Source organism: Larus michahellis, chromosome 4 (genome assembly GCF_964199755.1).
Source record: "Larus michahellis chromosome 4, bLarMic1.1, whole genome shotgun sequence".
Taxonomy (NCBI): domain Eukaryota; kingdom Metazoa; phylum Chordata; class Aves; order Charadriiformes; family Laridae; genus Larus; species Larus michahellis.
This window is the reverse complement of record NC_133899.1, coordinates 5,667,579-5,686,020: the sequence shown is the minus strand read 5'-3', so window position 1 is coordinate 5,686,020 and position 18,442 is coordinate 5,667,579. Positions and strand designations below refer to the sequence as shown.

At 41.0% G+C, this 18,442-nt stretch overlaps 1 protein-coding gene across 3 annotated transcripts in view; it reads left to right on the top strand.

Annotated features, from left to right (window-relative positions):
- The window catches only part of GAN (gigaxonin), a 42,216-nt gene that overhangs the window by 4,654 nt on the left and 19,120 nt on the right, over positions 1–18,442 (top strand). For 2 of the 3 annotated variants that reach the window (XR_012586471.1, XM_074582842.1), the window contains exons 2-9: positions 9,196–9,310; positions 10,166–10,516; positions 10,995–11,212; positions 12,106–12,227; positions 12,712–12,824; positions 13,893–14,042; positions 14,350–14,486; positions 14,872–15,000. Coding sequence is in view for 2 of the 3 variants with exons in the window: in XM_074582842.1 (XP_074438943.1) it covers positions 9,196–9,310; positions 10,166–10,516; positions 10,995–11,212; positions 12,106–12,227; positions 12,712–12,824; positions 13,893–14,042; positions 14,350–14,486; positions 14,872–15,000 (1,335 nt within the window). In the remaining variant the exon portion in view is untranslated. Of the gene's footprint in view, positions 1–9,195; positions 9,311–10,165; positions 10,517–10,994; positions 11,213–12,105; positions 12,228–12,711; positions 12,825–13,892; positions 14,043–14,349; positions 14,487–14,871; positions 15,001–18,442 lie in introns of those variants that run through there. The other variant, XM_074582844.1, reaches the window with a different exon arrangement.

Sequence of the window (18,442 nt, the reverse complement as noted above, 5' to 3'; positions counted from 1 at the left end):
TGTAGAATTAAGGTCATTATTTTCCATTTACTTGTTAATAGCTATGCTTCTTGTAAATTGGTTTTGGTCAGAAATAACCTGCCAGCATTTGTATCTTCTCACTTGCACTGTTGAACCTTCTGACATCCCTAAAACATTGCAGGCCATGTAGGACCCTTGCAGAGACACAAAACCGTAACCTCTCTGCCAGTGCCGAAAGAGACTTCCGTGGAGATGTGGTGGGACGCGTCCCTCGTCACTGAATTTCTGTACTTTCCTGTCTCCTGGCACTTGGAGCGTTCTGAGTTGTGAAACGGTCTCAGCCTGCTGAGACGTCGTCCGTGTGTAAGTGTGTCAGTGAGCATCCCTGGGTGCTGGTGCGGAAAGCGCGATGGGATGTCTGTTCTGCCGGGCGCTGAAAAGGTGCGACTTGGCAGTTTTTGTTACCCTTGTTAGACAATAAGTATTGTAGAGCAAGGTGAGGTAGACGCCAATGCGTGCCAGTAGCTTCTGCTGCTTATTTCCTAATACTCGTTTGGTTTTTATTGACATTTATAGACAGCTTTTATAGTGTTGTAAAACTTTTTCTATTTGGGACTGGTGCTGAAGTCACGAATACAAACCACTGCTGAAGCTGGGAGGTATTTGTTGTCAGGACCCTGTGCTCTCAGTTCTCGTTTAGCCGAATCGCGCTGTGCTTGTGCCAGGTCTCGCTCCCTCTTCCCTGGGCGTGCAGGGCAGTGTTATGGTAGCTGCTTTATCAAGGAGGTTCTAAAGCCATGTCATCTTCAAGGATTTTTTATGAGAAGTTTGTTTCTGGCAGTCTCCTGGGAGCTTTACAGGCTGCCCTGGCAGTAGAAAGTCAGGAACAAATCGGGCCAGAGTTTGCTTCCAGACTTTTAAAGCTGTTTTTGTGTTTGGATGCGTGTTATGTTTGGATGAGTAGTTGAGGGGCAACAGTGATACAGGTATGTTAAAAGCTTACGGCTTAAAAAGGGATTTAAAAATCATTATACCGGGCTTGAATGGGGAGTTGTTAATTATATTCCTGCTCCAACAAGCCCCTAAAGGTGGCCTGAAGGGAGGAAGCAATAAGGCTCTTACCTAGCTCAAAATAGTAAGAAAATACGGTCGGGCTGCTCCTACACGTCAGGCAAGGGGAGAACTGGAAGTCAGAGCATCTTGTTTACGCAGGAGAACTGGAGGTAAAGTTTCTTGGCCTTTCTTCGTATCTGAAAACACGCAGTTCATCTGCGTGCCTGATCTAAGAGGCGAGTTGGGGTGGAAGGAGGTGTGGCAGGATGGAGCTGCTTGGGATGTCTGGGTAATTTATACTCTGTAGCTTGCCTTTACACCTGCATTAATTGTCTTGTTTGGCAAAACTTTTATTAAAAGAACCTTTTTTATTAATAACTTTTCTTGCACGCTTTAAAATGTGGTTTGAGGCTGGAGTAGGGCTGTTCTGAAGGTGCTCATGTGTCTGGAGAAAGCTCTAGAGTTGATGAGACTTCTTGATTTGTGTTTTTGGTTTTGTTTTTTGTTTCTTTGAACCTGCAGTTACAAAAGGAACTTCTTACTCATGTGGACTGGCAAATATGAAAAAGTAACTAATGGTTTTAAAGAACTCGTTTCATCGTTCTCTGTTCAGATCTCTTATATCATCTCTTGTACAAAGCTTTCTCTCCGTCCTGGTACTAAGTACCAGGGTAGCGTTACCTATACATAGGGGAGTCTCCAGTTTCCTATTTGTCTCCTGTGTTATATCTATGCCACTGCTTAATATTTCCAAGAAAAAAAAAAATCACTGTTACAGACAGCTCCAAAATTGCCTGTTGCCTATCAAGGAAATATGTTCTTAATACTGTGTAGTTAGTGGCTGGTTTATATCCTCAGGCACGGTGGTTTACATCTCCTGAACAACTTTAAGCTGCCTAGTACAGCTCTTGTTGTTGTTCATGGATACGGTTAGTGCTCTGAATTGCAGACTCTTGGCTCTTCCTTCTTGTGCTGGTGAAATCCACACTCCTGGTTCCTTTTTCCTCTTGGCTGTGTCCATCGCTTTTTGTGGCAGTCTTGCAGACCTCTGTTCTCCAGCTCCTGGTGTGTCCGGAGTTCTGCTGCTTCCCTCGGTTGGATTCCCAAAGAAGCGTAGTGCTCGTCACTTCTTCCAGCTGTCCCACAATACTACTCATGCACTTGTAATTTTGTCCATTCGACTTCACAGTTACCAGCGATTATGAAAATCTTTCTTGGACTCTGATGCTTATTTCTCCCATGTGCTATAAAGATAAGTGAGGTATAAAAACCTGATTAAGCCAAGTTTTCTCAGCAGGTTCACTGGTGTTTTCCAAATATGATTTTAGTAAGTCACAGGGATGTTTGGATTATTGGAGACACACCAGACAGCATTGCATGTCTTAAATATATTTAACGTTAAGTTTAACAGCATGGGTATGGTACTGTACTTGTTCCATCTAAAAAAGCATTTTAAACAAGTTTAAAAGCAGAGTTAATCTGAAAGAAGACATATTTTCAAGCAAGATACAATTAATTTCTTGGTTTAAAACTGTATTCCAGAAATGTGTAGCTTTGCTTTTCAGAGGAAGTCCTAGTCCCAACTTGCTATCTAATAGGTGCAACGCTGCTGTTCAGTGGAAAGCTAAATTTCCAACTGATGTGGACTGGAAATCGTATGAATTGTCTATTTAGTGAGTGAGCTTGTGTGTCATTTCTAGCATAGCACAAAAATGGCATAAATATGATAGAGATTTAGTTACTTAAGGAGATGCCTTGATGAGTGTTCCACGTGAGCTAACCTGCTGCCCGTCGAGGAACAGGGATTCGATATTTTTTCCCCACCTTTTAAAAACAGAGAGAGAAAAACCCAAGGGCAGGTATTTCTAATCCAGGAAGGTACAGAACAGATCTGTGCTTCATGGGAGAAGAGCTGAACCACCAACTGCTGAACCAGGTCTACTTGCCTACGCGCATAGATGAGGCCGAGCTGCACTTCATACTGTGTACAAGGTGCATGGCACAAACCATCGGTGCCCAGCACCCAACTCATCCGTGGTGCTTGTGTTTGACTCGTTCGTAAGCTCAGCTGGTACAGTCGGTTGTTTGTTTTCCAAGTTGGCTAAAATAAAACCAAAGTAAAATGAAATGGCAAGTGCTTACTGCGGCTGAGAAGCTCCAAGAGTCCATTCTTGAGGACTGTGTTCGTCAAGTGTGTGTTCTGTCTACTTAGGGCTAACTCGCATGTTTCGGCAGGACGCGCTGGTTGAGGGTAGATTTCCAATTTAGATTACAATCTAGCTCTGGATGAGCTCAGTGTAGTCAGAGTAACTTCAGATTTTCAGGGTAAACAAGCTCTTCATTGAGCAAAGCCCATGAGCCCTGCACATGTCCCCTGGGCTGCTGCTGAAGGGATTGCTTTGTTCTCTTTCTCATGGGGAAGGGGGAAGCCTTACATTTTTGCCTGACTTAAACTTTCCAACAGATTATGAAAAAAAGTAAGTTATTCCTAGTTGTTGTTTCTCTTAAACCAAGCAAAGCAACTTCTGCAGGTTTTTGTGCTGAGCTGTTAGGTGGACTACTTTGCCTTTAGACCTGAAGTTACAGATAATCTGAAGAAGAGAGACGTAGGAGAGGCATAGCCAAAATCCTCTGAGAGCTGGCACCCTTTGCAGGGTGTGGTGAAGCCTGTCTTTTATGTGTGCTGCTAAAGGCCAGGGTGCGACCTCAAAGAAAACCTTCTGATTTGGTTGTAAAATATCTTTTTGGAGGATGGCAGTGGGCGGAGTGAACTGCTGCATCATCTTTTTGTGTATGACCTGTTTAATAATGTGATTATTAAGGTTTTTTTGCACGCAGAAAGACCAGCCTTCATGGGAGAAAATGTTGCAGGGATAAAGGCAGACAAATTAAAAAAACTTCACCATTAAAATGGTCAGTCCTAAGTAGGATTTAATTAGACTTAACATGGAAAGCTTGTACTTGAAAGATTCAAACCTACACAAGGAAGCCCAGATTGGGAGGAAACTAAATCGACCTTATGTTTGCATCAAGAGCAGAATTTTTAAGTTTTCTCCTTACTGATGCAGAATCTCAAAGTACTTGCTTGTCGTTTTTGGGACTGAGTCATCCTTGTACGCATGTTTTAGGTTTGGTGCATGTCTTTACTGGAAACATTTGTTGGAGGTGTAACTTCATTTTAAAATGCTAATGCTCTCTGGAGAAGGCCAAAACATCGGTGCAGGTAAAGGATATGTCAACAGACCCCATTTTTATTACTGTTTGGTTTGAAAGGATGGCTTTGCTAATCTAATACTAATGTTTGCCAGAGTGGCAATATTGGCAAAGCTTGCGTAGACGAGCCCTTATGATTAATCTGGAGCGAAATCATTAATTTGGAAAGACTGCTCCTTTCAAAAGACAAGTGTTTCCCTTTTGCCTCCTGCAGTCCTGTTCCCGACAGCCTGCTCCAGCTGTCTTAAGTAGGGCAGCCAACTGCGTTGTTTGCAGTGCGGTGACGTGGGCGCAGGTAAAAGTTTTGTGTTGCAAAGCTTCAAAAACAAAGCGTCTTGTCTTTTGTTTCCCAGATTTTCCGATGGTTGTTCACTGTAAATATAAACCTGCTTGAGGTTAGCGTGGTCTAGAGCATTCTCATTTGCAAAGGTGCAATCTTTGCAGACAGGTGTTTTCTGTATCTGTTTGGGTACCGATATACCAATGCTCTAAGGATTAAAGCGTTCCAGGAGTTACACTGTTGTTCTCTTTATGTTAGCGTTGTGGAAATACATGGGTTATCTTTTTTTTGTAACAGTTCACAAATAAGGCAGAGGTTTTAAAGATAAAAAATATTCCCACATAATTATGTCTGACTCAGGAAAGCGAGCTTTATTGGTGGAGTCTGAATTATTTGTTTTCATTTGCATTTTGTTTGTTGTTTTGTTGGGTTGGGTTTTCTTACATTATTATTCACTCTCCTGTAAACTGTCAACTGTAAAACGCAGGAAAAACAAGTTTTCAGACACAGGGACCCTTTCTCAATGTGCTTCTCGTGCACCTAAACTGTCCCACAACAGTGCCCTCACAGGGACTTGGCTGTAAGCTTGGAAGTACGACTATGTGTTTTTTCTCTTTTAAAATGAGAGGTAAGTTGGAAGATCCATCTTAATTTTAACAAGAACTGTGGGCTGTCTTAAATTTATCTGTTGGGGTTTGTTTTTTTTAATTACTTGAATCTGTTTTATGCCATTAGATGTGAATTGTGGCTCCTAGCAATATCAACGTTTGTTCTTAAGCCCTTGTTTTTGTTTTAATGATTTACCTTGCTTATGTTGTTGCTTGCGTATACAGAATAGGTATTGGATTTTTTTTCCTCATTCTGCCTTATGTAGCGTCATTTGAGATGACTCATTAGGATTGTATTCCTTAAGTGATGTGGAAGAGCAAATTCTAAATTTGTCACACAGACACACAACATCAAAACACAGCATAAACCCAGTTGTTCTTATGGCACTTGCTCAAGGTGTAGTGTGTGCCAGGCAGTTTCCCTGGCCCAGTACAAGAGGCTGGGGTGGATGTTGTGCGTTTATAGAACATTTTATTCATGTTACCGGAAGCAATTTCAACTTACAATGATGATCTTAATTAAAAAATGGAAATAACTATTTTAAAACATGTATGGAGTCAAGACGCTCAAAATTAAATTACTTAAGAAAACGGGACAAAGAAGTTGCCTTGTTTTGTTTCCCCCAGCTCTGTACGCATCTCAGCTGCTCTGCTCACAGCTAATGGGTTTTCAGCAGGGGTTTTATTTCCTTCTAAATCTTGATGTTCTGGTCTTTCAGCTGAATTAAGGAAGACTGAGGCAGCCTTCTCTGCTGTGGTTTGGCTTCTTAGAGTGCTTTTAAAGTAATTAGAAATGTTGTGCAGAGCAGGAAGCTCTCACATGCATGTGTTCGAAGCAGCCTGGGCACACCTCTGCACTTTGGGTTGCTGATTGCCACTTCCAGCTTTCTGCCACGCAAACTGTAGGCTGAATAAATCACCGCGAGGAAGAGCATGGTGGAAAGAAAGCATCCTCCTTCCTGGGGTACTGACAGATGCTTAAGCATACCTAGAAACGTTTTTTCTGAAGTGAAATTTGATAGAGGACCAGGGTTAAGTATTTCACAACGTGTTGTCCGCTCTGTCTTTATGAACTGGGAGCAAATGTGTTTTGAAACTTTCTCATCCTGTCTGTTGGCTGTGTTATGACAAGGATGCCCAGACCTCAGTTTGCCAGCGAGGTGTGGGTGCAGGTAACAGCTGATGCTGGGTGAGGCAAGAGGAGGCGTGGCTCCTTGCCCTCTGCTTACCTACCTCCTACTTTTTTCTGCTCCTTCAGCTTTCTTTCCACATTAGACTCACGATTTTCTATCTTCAACTTTTTCAGCCCCAAACCTGGTTATAATATGTCCTTGCATCAGTTTTTTTCCTTCCGTCTTCCCAATAGCCAGTAGCTGTCCTGCAGTATTTGACATGAGTGACAAGGAATACCTCCAGCTGCCGTTTGGGAATGGTTCTCGTGTCATAGCTCAGAAATCTTTCATAGAACCACAGAACGGTTTGGGTTGGAAGGGACCTTAAAGATCATCTAGTTCCAAGCCCCTTGCCATGGGCAGGAGCACCTCCCACTAAACCAGATTGCTTTGTACCAAAATAAATAAACTAGTAATTTATTAACTAACAAATTAAAGTTGGGTGACATGTATATAAGTACTGCTTCTCAGGACAGATGATAGGAACAAAGCTTAGTCTGAACGGGGATGCATTTGTGTAAGGTGAATATTTGCCCACATACAAATATTTATAACTTTGAAATCACGCGATTTGTTCTCAAAGTTATTTTTCTGCTTTGTGTGTGTGTTTTGGGCTTGCATCAGTGGTTGGTTTGTTTCTTTTCGGGTTAACACCTGTTGACACCTGAAAAAGTACACAGTAATTAGAACATCTAGTCTGATAAGACCCAAAAACTCTGAACAACACTTTCCTGTTGGCAGAAGGCGTCAGTGTAAAGTCCACGCAATGAGGTGATTTAGCTTGGGTGTGGATAGGTGATGCTAAGATGAAAGTTAGTGATAAATAGCGCTAGTCCTTTCCCTCATCTCCCCATTAGTGCCAGCATGCATCATGTCTATTATATGCCCTGCATCTGTGTTAAACCCCACTGCGCGTTGGATTTACCTGGGTTCTGTGTGGATACCGCTGTGTATTTGACCATACCAGCTACTCATAGGTACCTGATACGTGTGAAATACAGGCACCGTCTGACTGTCTCTCTTTTCTGATGAAGGAGGCCAGATGTTGCAAACCTTGACACGTTTTTTTTGTTAAATTAACAGAAAACAGTTTCATCCTAGGAAACAGGACGGGGCTTTCATTACGAACCAGGAAACCCAAAACTGGAGTGTAGACGGCATAATTGAAATTGCGGTAGCTTGGATAGGCTTGAAAGTGTGTGTAAAGAAGCCTTGGCACTGGGTTAGAGTTGAAAATGCGTGTTACTGTGTGTGTATATGCTCTTTCATTTGTTTGGAGTTGTAGGCATGAAAAATGCGCATTCCTCGTGGTGAGGATGGCGCGAGTTGAGGTGCACATTGTATGGGATTGCTTGAGCGAAATATTCAGTTTAAAAGTTTTCGTCTGACAAGTTGCAAATCAGTGTCAGCTATTGCAGCACATGCCTTATTGGACAGGCTTAATTTTTCTAATCTCCTTCCAAGTATTAGGAAATAGTTTCCTAATCCATATTATATTGTTGTTGTTATTTGGATTATAACTTGTGCTAGGTGCTGCACAAACACAGAGTGAAGCAGTTTAGCTTCAGACCTTGTACAGCTGTGCTTATGCATCGGAGTCAGGTTGTCTCCCGGAGTGTCCTGCTCGCTGGCATTGAAAAGCGATGTGAAAACAAGACCACAAGTTTCATTAACTTCAGGGCTAAAATTACCATCCTTATTCACACTTAAAAATAGCTCCTTATACACTAGGAGTTTATTTGATGTGAGTTATATCTTATTTTGTGAGAAACTAATTTATTTTGATATGAGTAAGTGAAGCAGAATCTGCCCTTTGCAAGTCCTATTTATGTATTTACTTAGTGTGAGTCTGAACAGCGGAGGACTGCGACACTTTCAGCTTAGCAAAGCTGCAGCATTTCACGTTAAGAAAATGATTCTAGCTAAGAATATATCCAAATGAATATATAAACATTTTTAAAGGCTTTTATTTAAATGTGCTGTGGTATAGATGTCTATATATACACACAGAGAGAGGCAGTGAAACAAGTTTTTTGGCCTTTTATATAATGTATTGTTGGTTGCCTGAAGCATGGAAAAAAGATGTTCAAAATGATCTTTTATTAGCTCTTGTGGCTGTTTTCAGTGGACTGGTGGACCCTGAGAATATACGAACGCTTAAAGTTGTCTTTTTTGGTAAAAGTGTTTCTACTAACAAAGCAAACCTGTCTGCTGTATTACTATTATTTCGTCATCTTTTTCCCCCAGCCCCCCTCCATTCTTTTCAAAGGCACATGAAACTGTTCCTGGTATTTTTAAAGAAATTGCTCATAAGTGGAGCATCCACTGATGTAGATGAATATTTAAAGCTCGACTGAGCAGCACGCGGGCTGTTTCCTACAGCTGTGAGTGCACAGTTCGGTTACAGCCAGGCTGATAACATCGTAAACTACACAAAATGGTAATGCAATTCAAATATTTGTGCTGCCAGTGTATATTCTGATCACATCGGCTCACCGTAATTTTTTTTTTTCCTCGGTAAAGTGGTTTTTTTTTTTTTCCCACCTTTATCAAAGCAAATTGTTGTGTTTCATCTGTCAGCAGAGGTGCTGCTCTGTTTGAAGTTCTGAGTGAAGTTTTTGAATGCTTGTGATGAATGAGCTGGGAAAAAATTACTTTGGCTCTTTGATGCCATGGGTAGTTTGCAAGGCCAACGCATTTGTTCAGTTTGGAAATCTGATGAGCAGTATCAGAGACCATACATACATCCTTTTCATGCTAATTCAAGAGAGAAAATTTTCACATCAGATTGTAAGGGTTTGACGTCTCTGTTATAGCTGAAGTGATCCATAGCTAGCATTCGTTTCTTCAGAAAACTGAGAGCAAGCAATGCCCAGGTTGTGAGCTATTACTTTCTTTTCTCTTTTAGAACAAAATTGAATTATAATCCTCCAAAGGATGATGGCTCAACGTACAAGATCGAACTTGAAGGGATATCTGTTGATATCATGAAAGAGATACTAGATTACATCTTCAGTGGGCAGGTATGGTATTAAAAAAAACTCGATGGAAATCGAACTATTTGGCAAAATAACCTGGGTTTTAACACTGCCATCCTGAAAGATGAACCTATCAAGGTTTAAAGCTTTGTGATAAAGCTTCCACAAAGTGATGTACGGCACTGGGGCTGTGCCTGTGAAGTAGAGGCAGTGGGCTCTGCAGGAGCTGTCTCTGCTCTTCTCGTGCAGTGGGGGAGGACTTTAAGAGACCCAATCTCAAATGCTTCTGTTAACATTTGTGGCTGCCTTCAGTAACCTGCTTTAAAACATGGAGTCTTTGACAGCTGTAAAAGAGAACTGGTTTGATAGCACGGAGATTGAGACCCCATCACCAAACGTTACAGTACGTCAGGCATCCTCCCTTACTGGCTCTCCGGCCTCTTGTCGCTGACAGCATGCCCCTTCAAATCTTTGTGCCAGTAGGCTTAGCAGGAGCTAAAGTTGGTGTGTCCAGTTTATTTGGAACCAGATTACTCAATGAGTTTAACTTTCAGCAGAAAAAGAAAAGGCAGATAGGGTTTGAAAGTCTCTTCTGGGCATGCATTTTAAAAAATTATTCATTTATTGCAGCAAAATTCATTTTAGGTTCCCAGATTAGATGAGCAATTTTATGGTTACTTCAGGCACAAAATTCTGCTTGACACCTTCTATCAAGCCAATGCCTTTCCATTTCTGTGTTAATTTATAAACATTTAGTAGTCATATCAATTTCTTGTAACTCTTACACTGGCATTAATACTCTGTTTTTCAGCCACTGAGAATGACTGTAATGAATGCGGACATGTCATAAAACAATTAAATGAGTGATAGTAGCTATAACTTCTAAATTAATTCTTGCAGATCAGGCTAAATGAAGAAACTATCCAAGATGTGGTACAGGCAGCTGATCTCCTGCTGCTTACAGACTTAAAAACTCTCTGCTGTGAGTTTTTAGAAGGTTGCATAGCTGCTGAGAACTGTATTGGTATTCGGGACTTTGCACTACACTATTGTTTGCATCATGTTCACTACCTTGCCTCAGAGTATCTGGAAACTCACTTTCGAGATGTCAGCAGCACAGAGGAATTCTTGGAACTGACTCCTCAAAAACTGAAAGAAGTGCTGTCGATGGAAAAGCTCAATGTCGGAAACGAAAGATACGTCTTTGAAGCGGTCATTAGGTGGATTTCTCATGATTCAGAATCGAGAAAGGTCAGGACATCCAAATGTTTATATTTTGAATGTGGCCCAAATCGCTGTGTTTATTCTAATCGGTGGGAACTTAAAATAGATACATTTCCTTCAGGGCTAATCTTGCACTTATAGAATTAGTTGAATTTTGCCAGAAATACATACAGTGGGATTGCAGTAGAGGGGTGAAAGCTGTGCTGATGATGTATCATCTGCAGTCTTTATTATTTAATAGGCATGAAGAAGAAAAGTACCTTTCTGGCATTTGATGGTATAATCTTGTTTTTGTAGAGAGAAAGAAGTAGCACATTTGTAGTGAAACTTTGAAGACTTGATGTATTTTCTTAATAACGTTGTGTTGTAGACTTTGTTGTTACTTCCAAATATCAAAAATAGTCTTTTAAGTCTTTGATAAATATAGAAGTATCTGTATGTATGAGTGCCTTAATGCAGTTCTGTAAAGTTTGGGGGATTTTCTGGCATTTATCTCTTGCTGTAGGTTCACATGAAGGATGTCATGTCAGCAGTGTGGGTTTCGGGCTTAGACGCAGGGTATTTACGTGAGCAGATGATGAGCGAACCACTGGTCCGGGAGATCGTCAAAGAATGCAACAATATTCCCCTCACGCCGCCCCAGCAGGGAGAGGCGATGCTGGCGTCCTTCAAGCCCCGGGGCTACTCGGAGTGTATAGTGACTGTCGGTGGAGAAGAACGAGTGTGAGTATGAAAGGGCATCACGGGTCATCACAGCTGGTAAAAATACAAGCGTCTAGCATTCATGGCACGTCTGAAAACACAGTGTGGGGAGAATTTGTGAACCTAATGGGCTTATTAACTCTGTCATTTCAGTTTGTTTTTAAGTTGGTCAGACGCACCTTAAATACCTTTGTGAATGATTCAGCAATAAATAGTTATTTTGTGATAATTTTCTGACATTCAACTTGTAGGACGTGTTGTTTGTTCAGTAAGCGTTGGCTGTTTTGTTTTTTTTTTTAAACTGAATAAACACTCAAAATAAGCACAGAACATTGGAGAAACACTTTTCTGATGATCTGAAAAGCATCTATAATAAATATTACAAATAATGAATGTGTGCTTTAACTGTTTTGTTTACAGTAGTTGTGGTTCCAAAAAAAAGTCGTTATTGGTGCATCTGAGATGCCTTTCTTTTCTCGAGTACCCCTTGCAGTAGAGGGGTGGATTTTGTTCTGTTTCAGTAAATTCAGCACTTAGATGTTTGCTCTTTATAGAAGCGTAATAAAATACTCAAATAACGTTTTGCACGTCAGTTTGTGGATCGCTTTACTCAGACGTTACTAATACTCTCTATCAGTTCCTTTTAGTTTGTTCAAAGTTCCTTCATAAAAATGCTACAGGCACATCCAGTACAAATGGAGCGCTTCTGCTTTTTATGCCTCCAGTCTGCACAACAATAAATTTACCCATATTTGGTTTTGGGGGTCTTCTCCTTATCAGGGAAATGCCACACTTTATGAATATATATTAAATCATGAACAAGCAAGTTTCAGACACAAGTTGTTAACAGTGAACTCGTAAAGCTCTGTCTTGTCTTTCTGTTTTTGTTTGTTCCCTCCCCACCCGGTGTTCAGATCACGGAAACCAACCTCAGTGATGCGGTGTATGTGTCCTCTTTATGATCCCAATAGACAGCTCTGGATTGAACTTGCTCCTATGAGTATTCCAAGGATCAATCATGGAGTATTGTCAGCAGGTAAAGGGGAACTTTGTATTTGTAAAGTCAATATTATGAAAACTTACCAGTGCCTCAAAATCTGAGATACGGTCTATAGTAATTTATTTTTTTCTTAAAGATTGACTGCACTGGGGTTATTTCATGCTTCCCCTTTGTCTGCCCAAAACATTACTTTATTCTGTGAAAATCCCTGTCATCTGAGTGTCTTAAAATCACTATTCCCACAATATTTTGTGGGAATCTGGTACATCTGTCTCTCTGGGAGTATTTCATGTTTTAAGTAATCCTAGCTGCTGCATCACTGAATATGTTGAAGACTCTACAGTGGTAGACTTGAGTCCAGGTGTAAATACGTGCTTTACCTTTTCCAGTCTAGAGTTTGACCTCTGACTGGTCTGAATCTTTTAGTGACTTCCAGGAAACAGCTCACCAGTCACGTTGTCTTGCTCAGTGTACAAGTGTGAATCCTGTTTTTAAGATCGCATTACATTTTGTTTTACAGAAGGATTTTTATTTGTGCTTGGTGGTCAGGATGAAAACAAGGGAACGCTAAGCTCTGGAGAGAAATATGATCCAGATACCAATTCATGGAGTTCCTTACCGCCAATGAATGAGGCAAGATTGCTATCTAACTGTTGGGATTTCTTTTTTTTTTTTTTTTACTTTGGCAAAGCATTCCTTTTGTTCTGAATCTCCAGTCACTTGCATCTTACACGCTCAAATCGTGGTACAGACTGCCTTCTGTTTATATCCTCTTGTTACACTGTGGTCTGATAATGACTTCCAAATCTGGAAAAATGAAACTGTCATTGAATAGCTAGCTGCAAAGTTGAACTACAAAATTTCGGCAATCCCACGTGAAATCAGTCATATAATATACTTCATATTCTGCGTATACTGGCCTTCTAAAAACATGCGTACATTTCCTTTGTGTTGTACACAATAAAGTTCTTAAATGGACAAAAGGATTGGACTGTGCAGAAGAGATGGACGGAGGACTGGCCAACACACAAAACTTGTCTTGCAGAGAGAGCTATTTATATTTGTTTGGTTTGAGTTAGTGTTTCCTTCTTCATGTTTGCATTCCATCAAAAAGTAATAGTTTATTATTTGTAAACCTATATCCTTAATACACCGGTGTTTTTATCTTCTTAAATCAACATAGGGTGTCTATTAACAAAGTGTCGTTTGTCACGGGATTAAAGTCTCTGATTGGCAAAAGCCTGTAGTTTTGGCCATGTTTGTAGTTGGAATGCATTAAGTTTCTTGCTTAATCTGAGTAAAACTGAGGGTAGCTGTGCTCCTACGTACAAAAAAGAAGAGCTGCCTTTTCACAGATAACGGGTCCAAGTTTTGCTGTGGTAGAGACGCGAAAGCAATAGCTTCATCATGGAGACCACTACTGTGCGAACTGAAATACGGCCAAGCTCTCTTAGATTTTTGTGGGGTCTCTTTTGCTTTGTCTGCTCTCCCTTTTTTGAATACCCTTTGTTTTGTTTAGTTGAAGAAATTAATAACTTTATTCTGGAGTTTAAAGCTTCACCATTCAAAACCAAAACAAAACCCAGACATAATACCAATGTCACTTCGCAGGCAGATATGCTGAAAACCAGATTGTATTGATTTATTCACAATGGCAGTTAATTTAAGTTTTACAATGTTGACTTTATTGATATTCTTTAGGCACGACATAATTTTGGTGTGGTAGAGATTGATGGAATTCTGTATATTCTGGGAGGTGAGGACGGTGAAAGGGAGCTAATCTCTATGGAGAGCTATGATATTTACAGCCGGACCTGGACCAAGCAGCCAGACTTGACCATGGTTAGAAAGGTAAAAACTACATCATATGTTACTTATTGTTTAATAGTTAATGCCAATATATGTATTTTTTTTTTTTTCAACCTTTTGCTTCAAGTAGAAGCTGTAACAAATAGTCTCAAAATGGAACGAGAGCAGCTTCTCTATTTGTATGCCAAAACAAAACTGGCCAAGGATTTTTATGCGTGGTGTGGTTTGACGTGCAGTACGGGCAACCCAAATACATACGTGTGTACGTATGTGTATATAGTCAGTTTTGAGCTCTTGATACTGTGCATTTGTGTGTAATTTTAGATGTGCTTTTTCTTTTTTCTACAAGATTGGCTGCTATGCAGCTATGAAGAAGAAAATCTATGCAATGGGTGGAGGCTCCTACGGAAAACTCTTTGAATCTGTTGAGTGTTATGACCCTCGGACTCAGCAGTGGACGGCAATCTGTCCTCTGAAAGAGAGAAGGTGAGTGAAAATGGAAGGGGGGAACTAGATTTTTCTGATAGCCATCTTCAGGGATTCATTAGAGGCCCTATGAATTTCACCATGTCTTTCTGAGTCATGGTGGCCTGTAGTTAACATGTGGTTGAGTGAAGATTAGCATCCAAACAATAAATATTAATTATGTGGAAATAGACTCCTAATGTTACAAGCAATACTTTCCTGATACAAAATGAAACCCAGAAATTATAGTTCAATTGGAACTTCAGAATTTTTTCAAGAGATAAATACTTCGCTGTTTTGTTCTTTTACATGGTCTGAATTAGGTGCTTACAATTCAGAAGGATACGTGAAATGGTTTTGATATATTTCTTTTTTTTTTTTTTTTTTTTCTTATTTGGATTCTCAGATTTGGGGCAGTAGCCTGTGGAGTTGCCTCTGAGCTTTATGTGTTTGGCGGGGTCAGGAGTCGTGATGACAGTCAAGCCAGTGAGATGGTGACGTGCAAATCTGAATTTTATCATGATGAGTTTAAAAGGTAACTAGCTGCATCTATAAACATAGAAAATAAGTGCCTTACACCCTCACCTGTCTGTTCCCCCGCTCCTTGCTCCAGCACTTCAAAGCATATTAGATCGGTGCCATGCACCTCTGTTGCTCATTTTATCTTTTATGATCCATTATGGCTGTTACCAAAGGTCCATCTGCTTCAGTAGTTTGTACCTCTCAGATACCAAGCCTAAAGCCCTGGGCCACCCTGTCAGTCTGGAGTGCCCCTGAAGTGGAGAAGCACCTTGGTCATGCAGGGGGTTTGCCTGGCTCTTCCCCTGCCCCCTGCAGTTTCCCCAAGCGCAGGGTGCTGCTGCCCCCCACCCGCGCTCATGCCCTTGGCTCCTGGTGAGTGCTTGTGGAGGAGTGTAAATATGTACAGCAGTACTCCTCCATCATCCAGTCCTGTCTCCAGGATTTTCATCTTTGGGAATTCCTAAGCTAGAGATAAGAAATTTCATGCATTTTTGTTCCAGGCATTTATAGCTGATTGCTTTTTGAACATATGTAGGCTTTTGCCATAGGAGAGACACTATGGATGCTATACCTTCCACAGCCGTCTTGGCACACTGTGCATGGCTCATCTCCTTTTGTTTGTTTTGAATCTGCTTCTGATGACTTCATTTGTTATCTCTTGGCTCTGGTATTGGAATCCACCTTACTACATGTGGTAACTATTCAAAATGTTGTGTTACACAGCATTTTTTGTATAGTCACCTGATTCTCCAGACGGAACTGACAAGTGTTAGTTCCTCCTGTGTTTTTTTTCTTGCATATAACTATAAATTGGATGAATCTCTTTTTTTATAAACTAAATTGAAAAAAGACTTTGTGGTCAGATGTTTCAAGGCTTGTTGATGGTGGAGGAGATGAACAAGTTTGTATTACAAGATCAAGACTGATTTATGAGTGTGACCTGTATAAAAGCACACAAAAATAGAGTAATAGATGCGAGTTCATTATATAATTTTCATGCAAGATGGGGATATAAAGAGACTTTAATTTCGGTATGAAAAGGTCTTCTGTGTTGTTCAAAGTGATGTCTAAACTAGCTATAATCGAAAGAAGCTGGAGAAAAAACATTCTTTAAGGTGGTTATAGGAAGCAGACAGATAAGAAGGGCTATGGCTGCTGATGCTTTCTAACATCTTCTAGCCCTGTGGGGTTGTGGGTGAATGCTAAAAGCTCATTCACTTTTTGGCAAGATGAAGATGTCTTTGGAAGGGAAAGAATTCTGCAAAGAAATGCTCCCTTATCTCCTACTTGCTGTTTTTAGTTGATTAGCCTGAAATATTTTGAGGCTGATCCTGTTCTTCAGAAGGTGGTATATAATAGCTCATAATTCCTCACCGGCAACTGTAAACCTGTTTCACAGGTTGATACAGATTGAGCTTTCATAAAGTGGAGTTTGAAAAAGCTCGGCGGTCCCAGCCTGGGAGCTGCAGGTGAGTCCTTGGTGCCACCTGCTGACTGCAGCACAGACGCCTGCCCGGCAGTATTTCTAACGTGTGTATTTGGGTCTTCACTCGGTGGCATCCCAGAGGTGTTACAGGATTCAAGTAAAATTGTCATAAAAATCCAGTTGCTTCAGGTCTTGTTCTAGCCCCTTGTATGTTGTGCACGTGGCAGGAGGGCTGTGCTGGCACAGAGGCAGGTGAGGCAGCGGGCAGGAATGAGTCTTGAACTGCCAGAGGCGACGTGCGTTGAGGGCTGCTGAGATATTCAGACTTTGCCTTTCTCCTCTGCCACAACACAGAATTTAAGCTTGGAAATTTAACTCAGCATGAATTTGTGCTTGCACTGCAGGCAGTTCACAAGTTGTGTGTTTTCCTTTGGAAACGGAGGGCCAGCGAAGACAGGGACGATGGCCGCTGCTGCTCCTGCAGCAGGTGCTGCTGGCTGGGCTTTGTGCCTCCGCCCTGGGGTGTTGGCAGCCCCCAGTTCCAGCCCCCGGAGGCAGAAGGGGTGTTGTGGCCAGAAGAGGGTGCAGTGTTACTGCGTTATGTTCTGGCACTCTGGCCCGTGGGGTCCAACAGTTACCCCCGGTCTCGGTACCCTTGGAGCACTGTGCAGGATGGGCGCCTTTCGGGGGAGCTGTGGCAGTGACTGCGAGACCTGAGCAGCTGTACCTACGTGGAAAAGAGAGAAAATTAGCCATAAGGGGAACTCCCTTCAAAACGCAGTTAGCAAATATTTCTGCCTTCTACCGAGACAAAATACTTTGTTGTCAGGTACTCTTTGAAGTAAGATTGAATCTGGAAAATTATCATAATAGTGTCTCACAAATATCAAATGAATACCAAATGAAGGCAAGTTGACTCTCTGGAAAACATGAGGGTATTATTTCCTGGATGGACTCAGAAATAGTAGAAAACAAATGTAAATCATTCATTTGGAGTGAAGGACAAAAGCTTAAATAATGTGCTTCTCTTAAGTCTATGAATAAATACCGACATGTGTGTTTGATTAGTTAAACAATTCCATAAACAATTCCACTTGCACTGGGTATCGTATGCTCTGCTGTGCATCACTACTCAAGAGTAAAGCGTAAGTGGTGCTATAGATTTTACCACAGGTGGACAATATCTCTCTCTCAGTTCCTTAGTGCGGAGCTAATGTGATATATACAAAGACTGATTCTTCATCTTAAACATTATGCAGTTCTACAAGGTGATTTATTTATAACTGATAAGTGCATTTATTTCCTCAGCAATGGCTTCTGAAACAAATAAAGGTAATTAGTCCCCTGCAAACCATCAGCTTCAAAAAGTCATCATGAAGGATATAAGCACCTTCAGACTCCACAGCGCATATTCTTTTTGTAGTGACAGTGAAAGTATAATACTGGAGCTGTCAAAGCTGAAATGTCACAGTGGCAGCGTATGCGTATATTATTGACAGAATTCCAAAAGTGCTGGGTTGAGAGAGATTTGTGGAAAGGAGGAATATGTTTGCAAGATCATTTAGCAGCAGTGGGTCAAAAGCACAGCGGATAAATTCTAGCAGTCTCAAACCAAACTTCATAGTGTTTTTTTAATGGTTACATATTGGTATTGCGTACGTCCTAATGAGCTACAGACTTTTCCAGCTGTTTTTAAGTAAATGCAGAACTCTGTCATGTTCACTTTCTTTTTGTACTGTGAGTTTGGCCATCAGATGCTGTTGGTTTACAGGTGCGTGCAGCAAGGCACACGTGTGCGATCTGCATAATTGCTCATGTGCCTCAGCTCTCGTTACCCGAGAATACAGGCTCTAGCATCTTCCCTGGCATCCAGAGTCCATGAGGATCTGAGTTATGAGGTTTGCTTAGTGTGTATGTCTAAGTATGTACTTACATCAGTGTATAAACATATTAATTCCTATAAACCAGCATAATTCTGGCTTGAATTGGATTAAAGGACTGAAGTTTAACTTGATTAATATTGCTTACT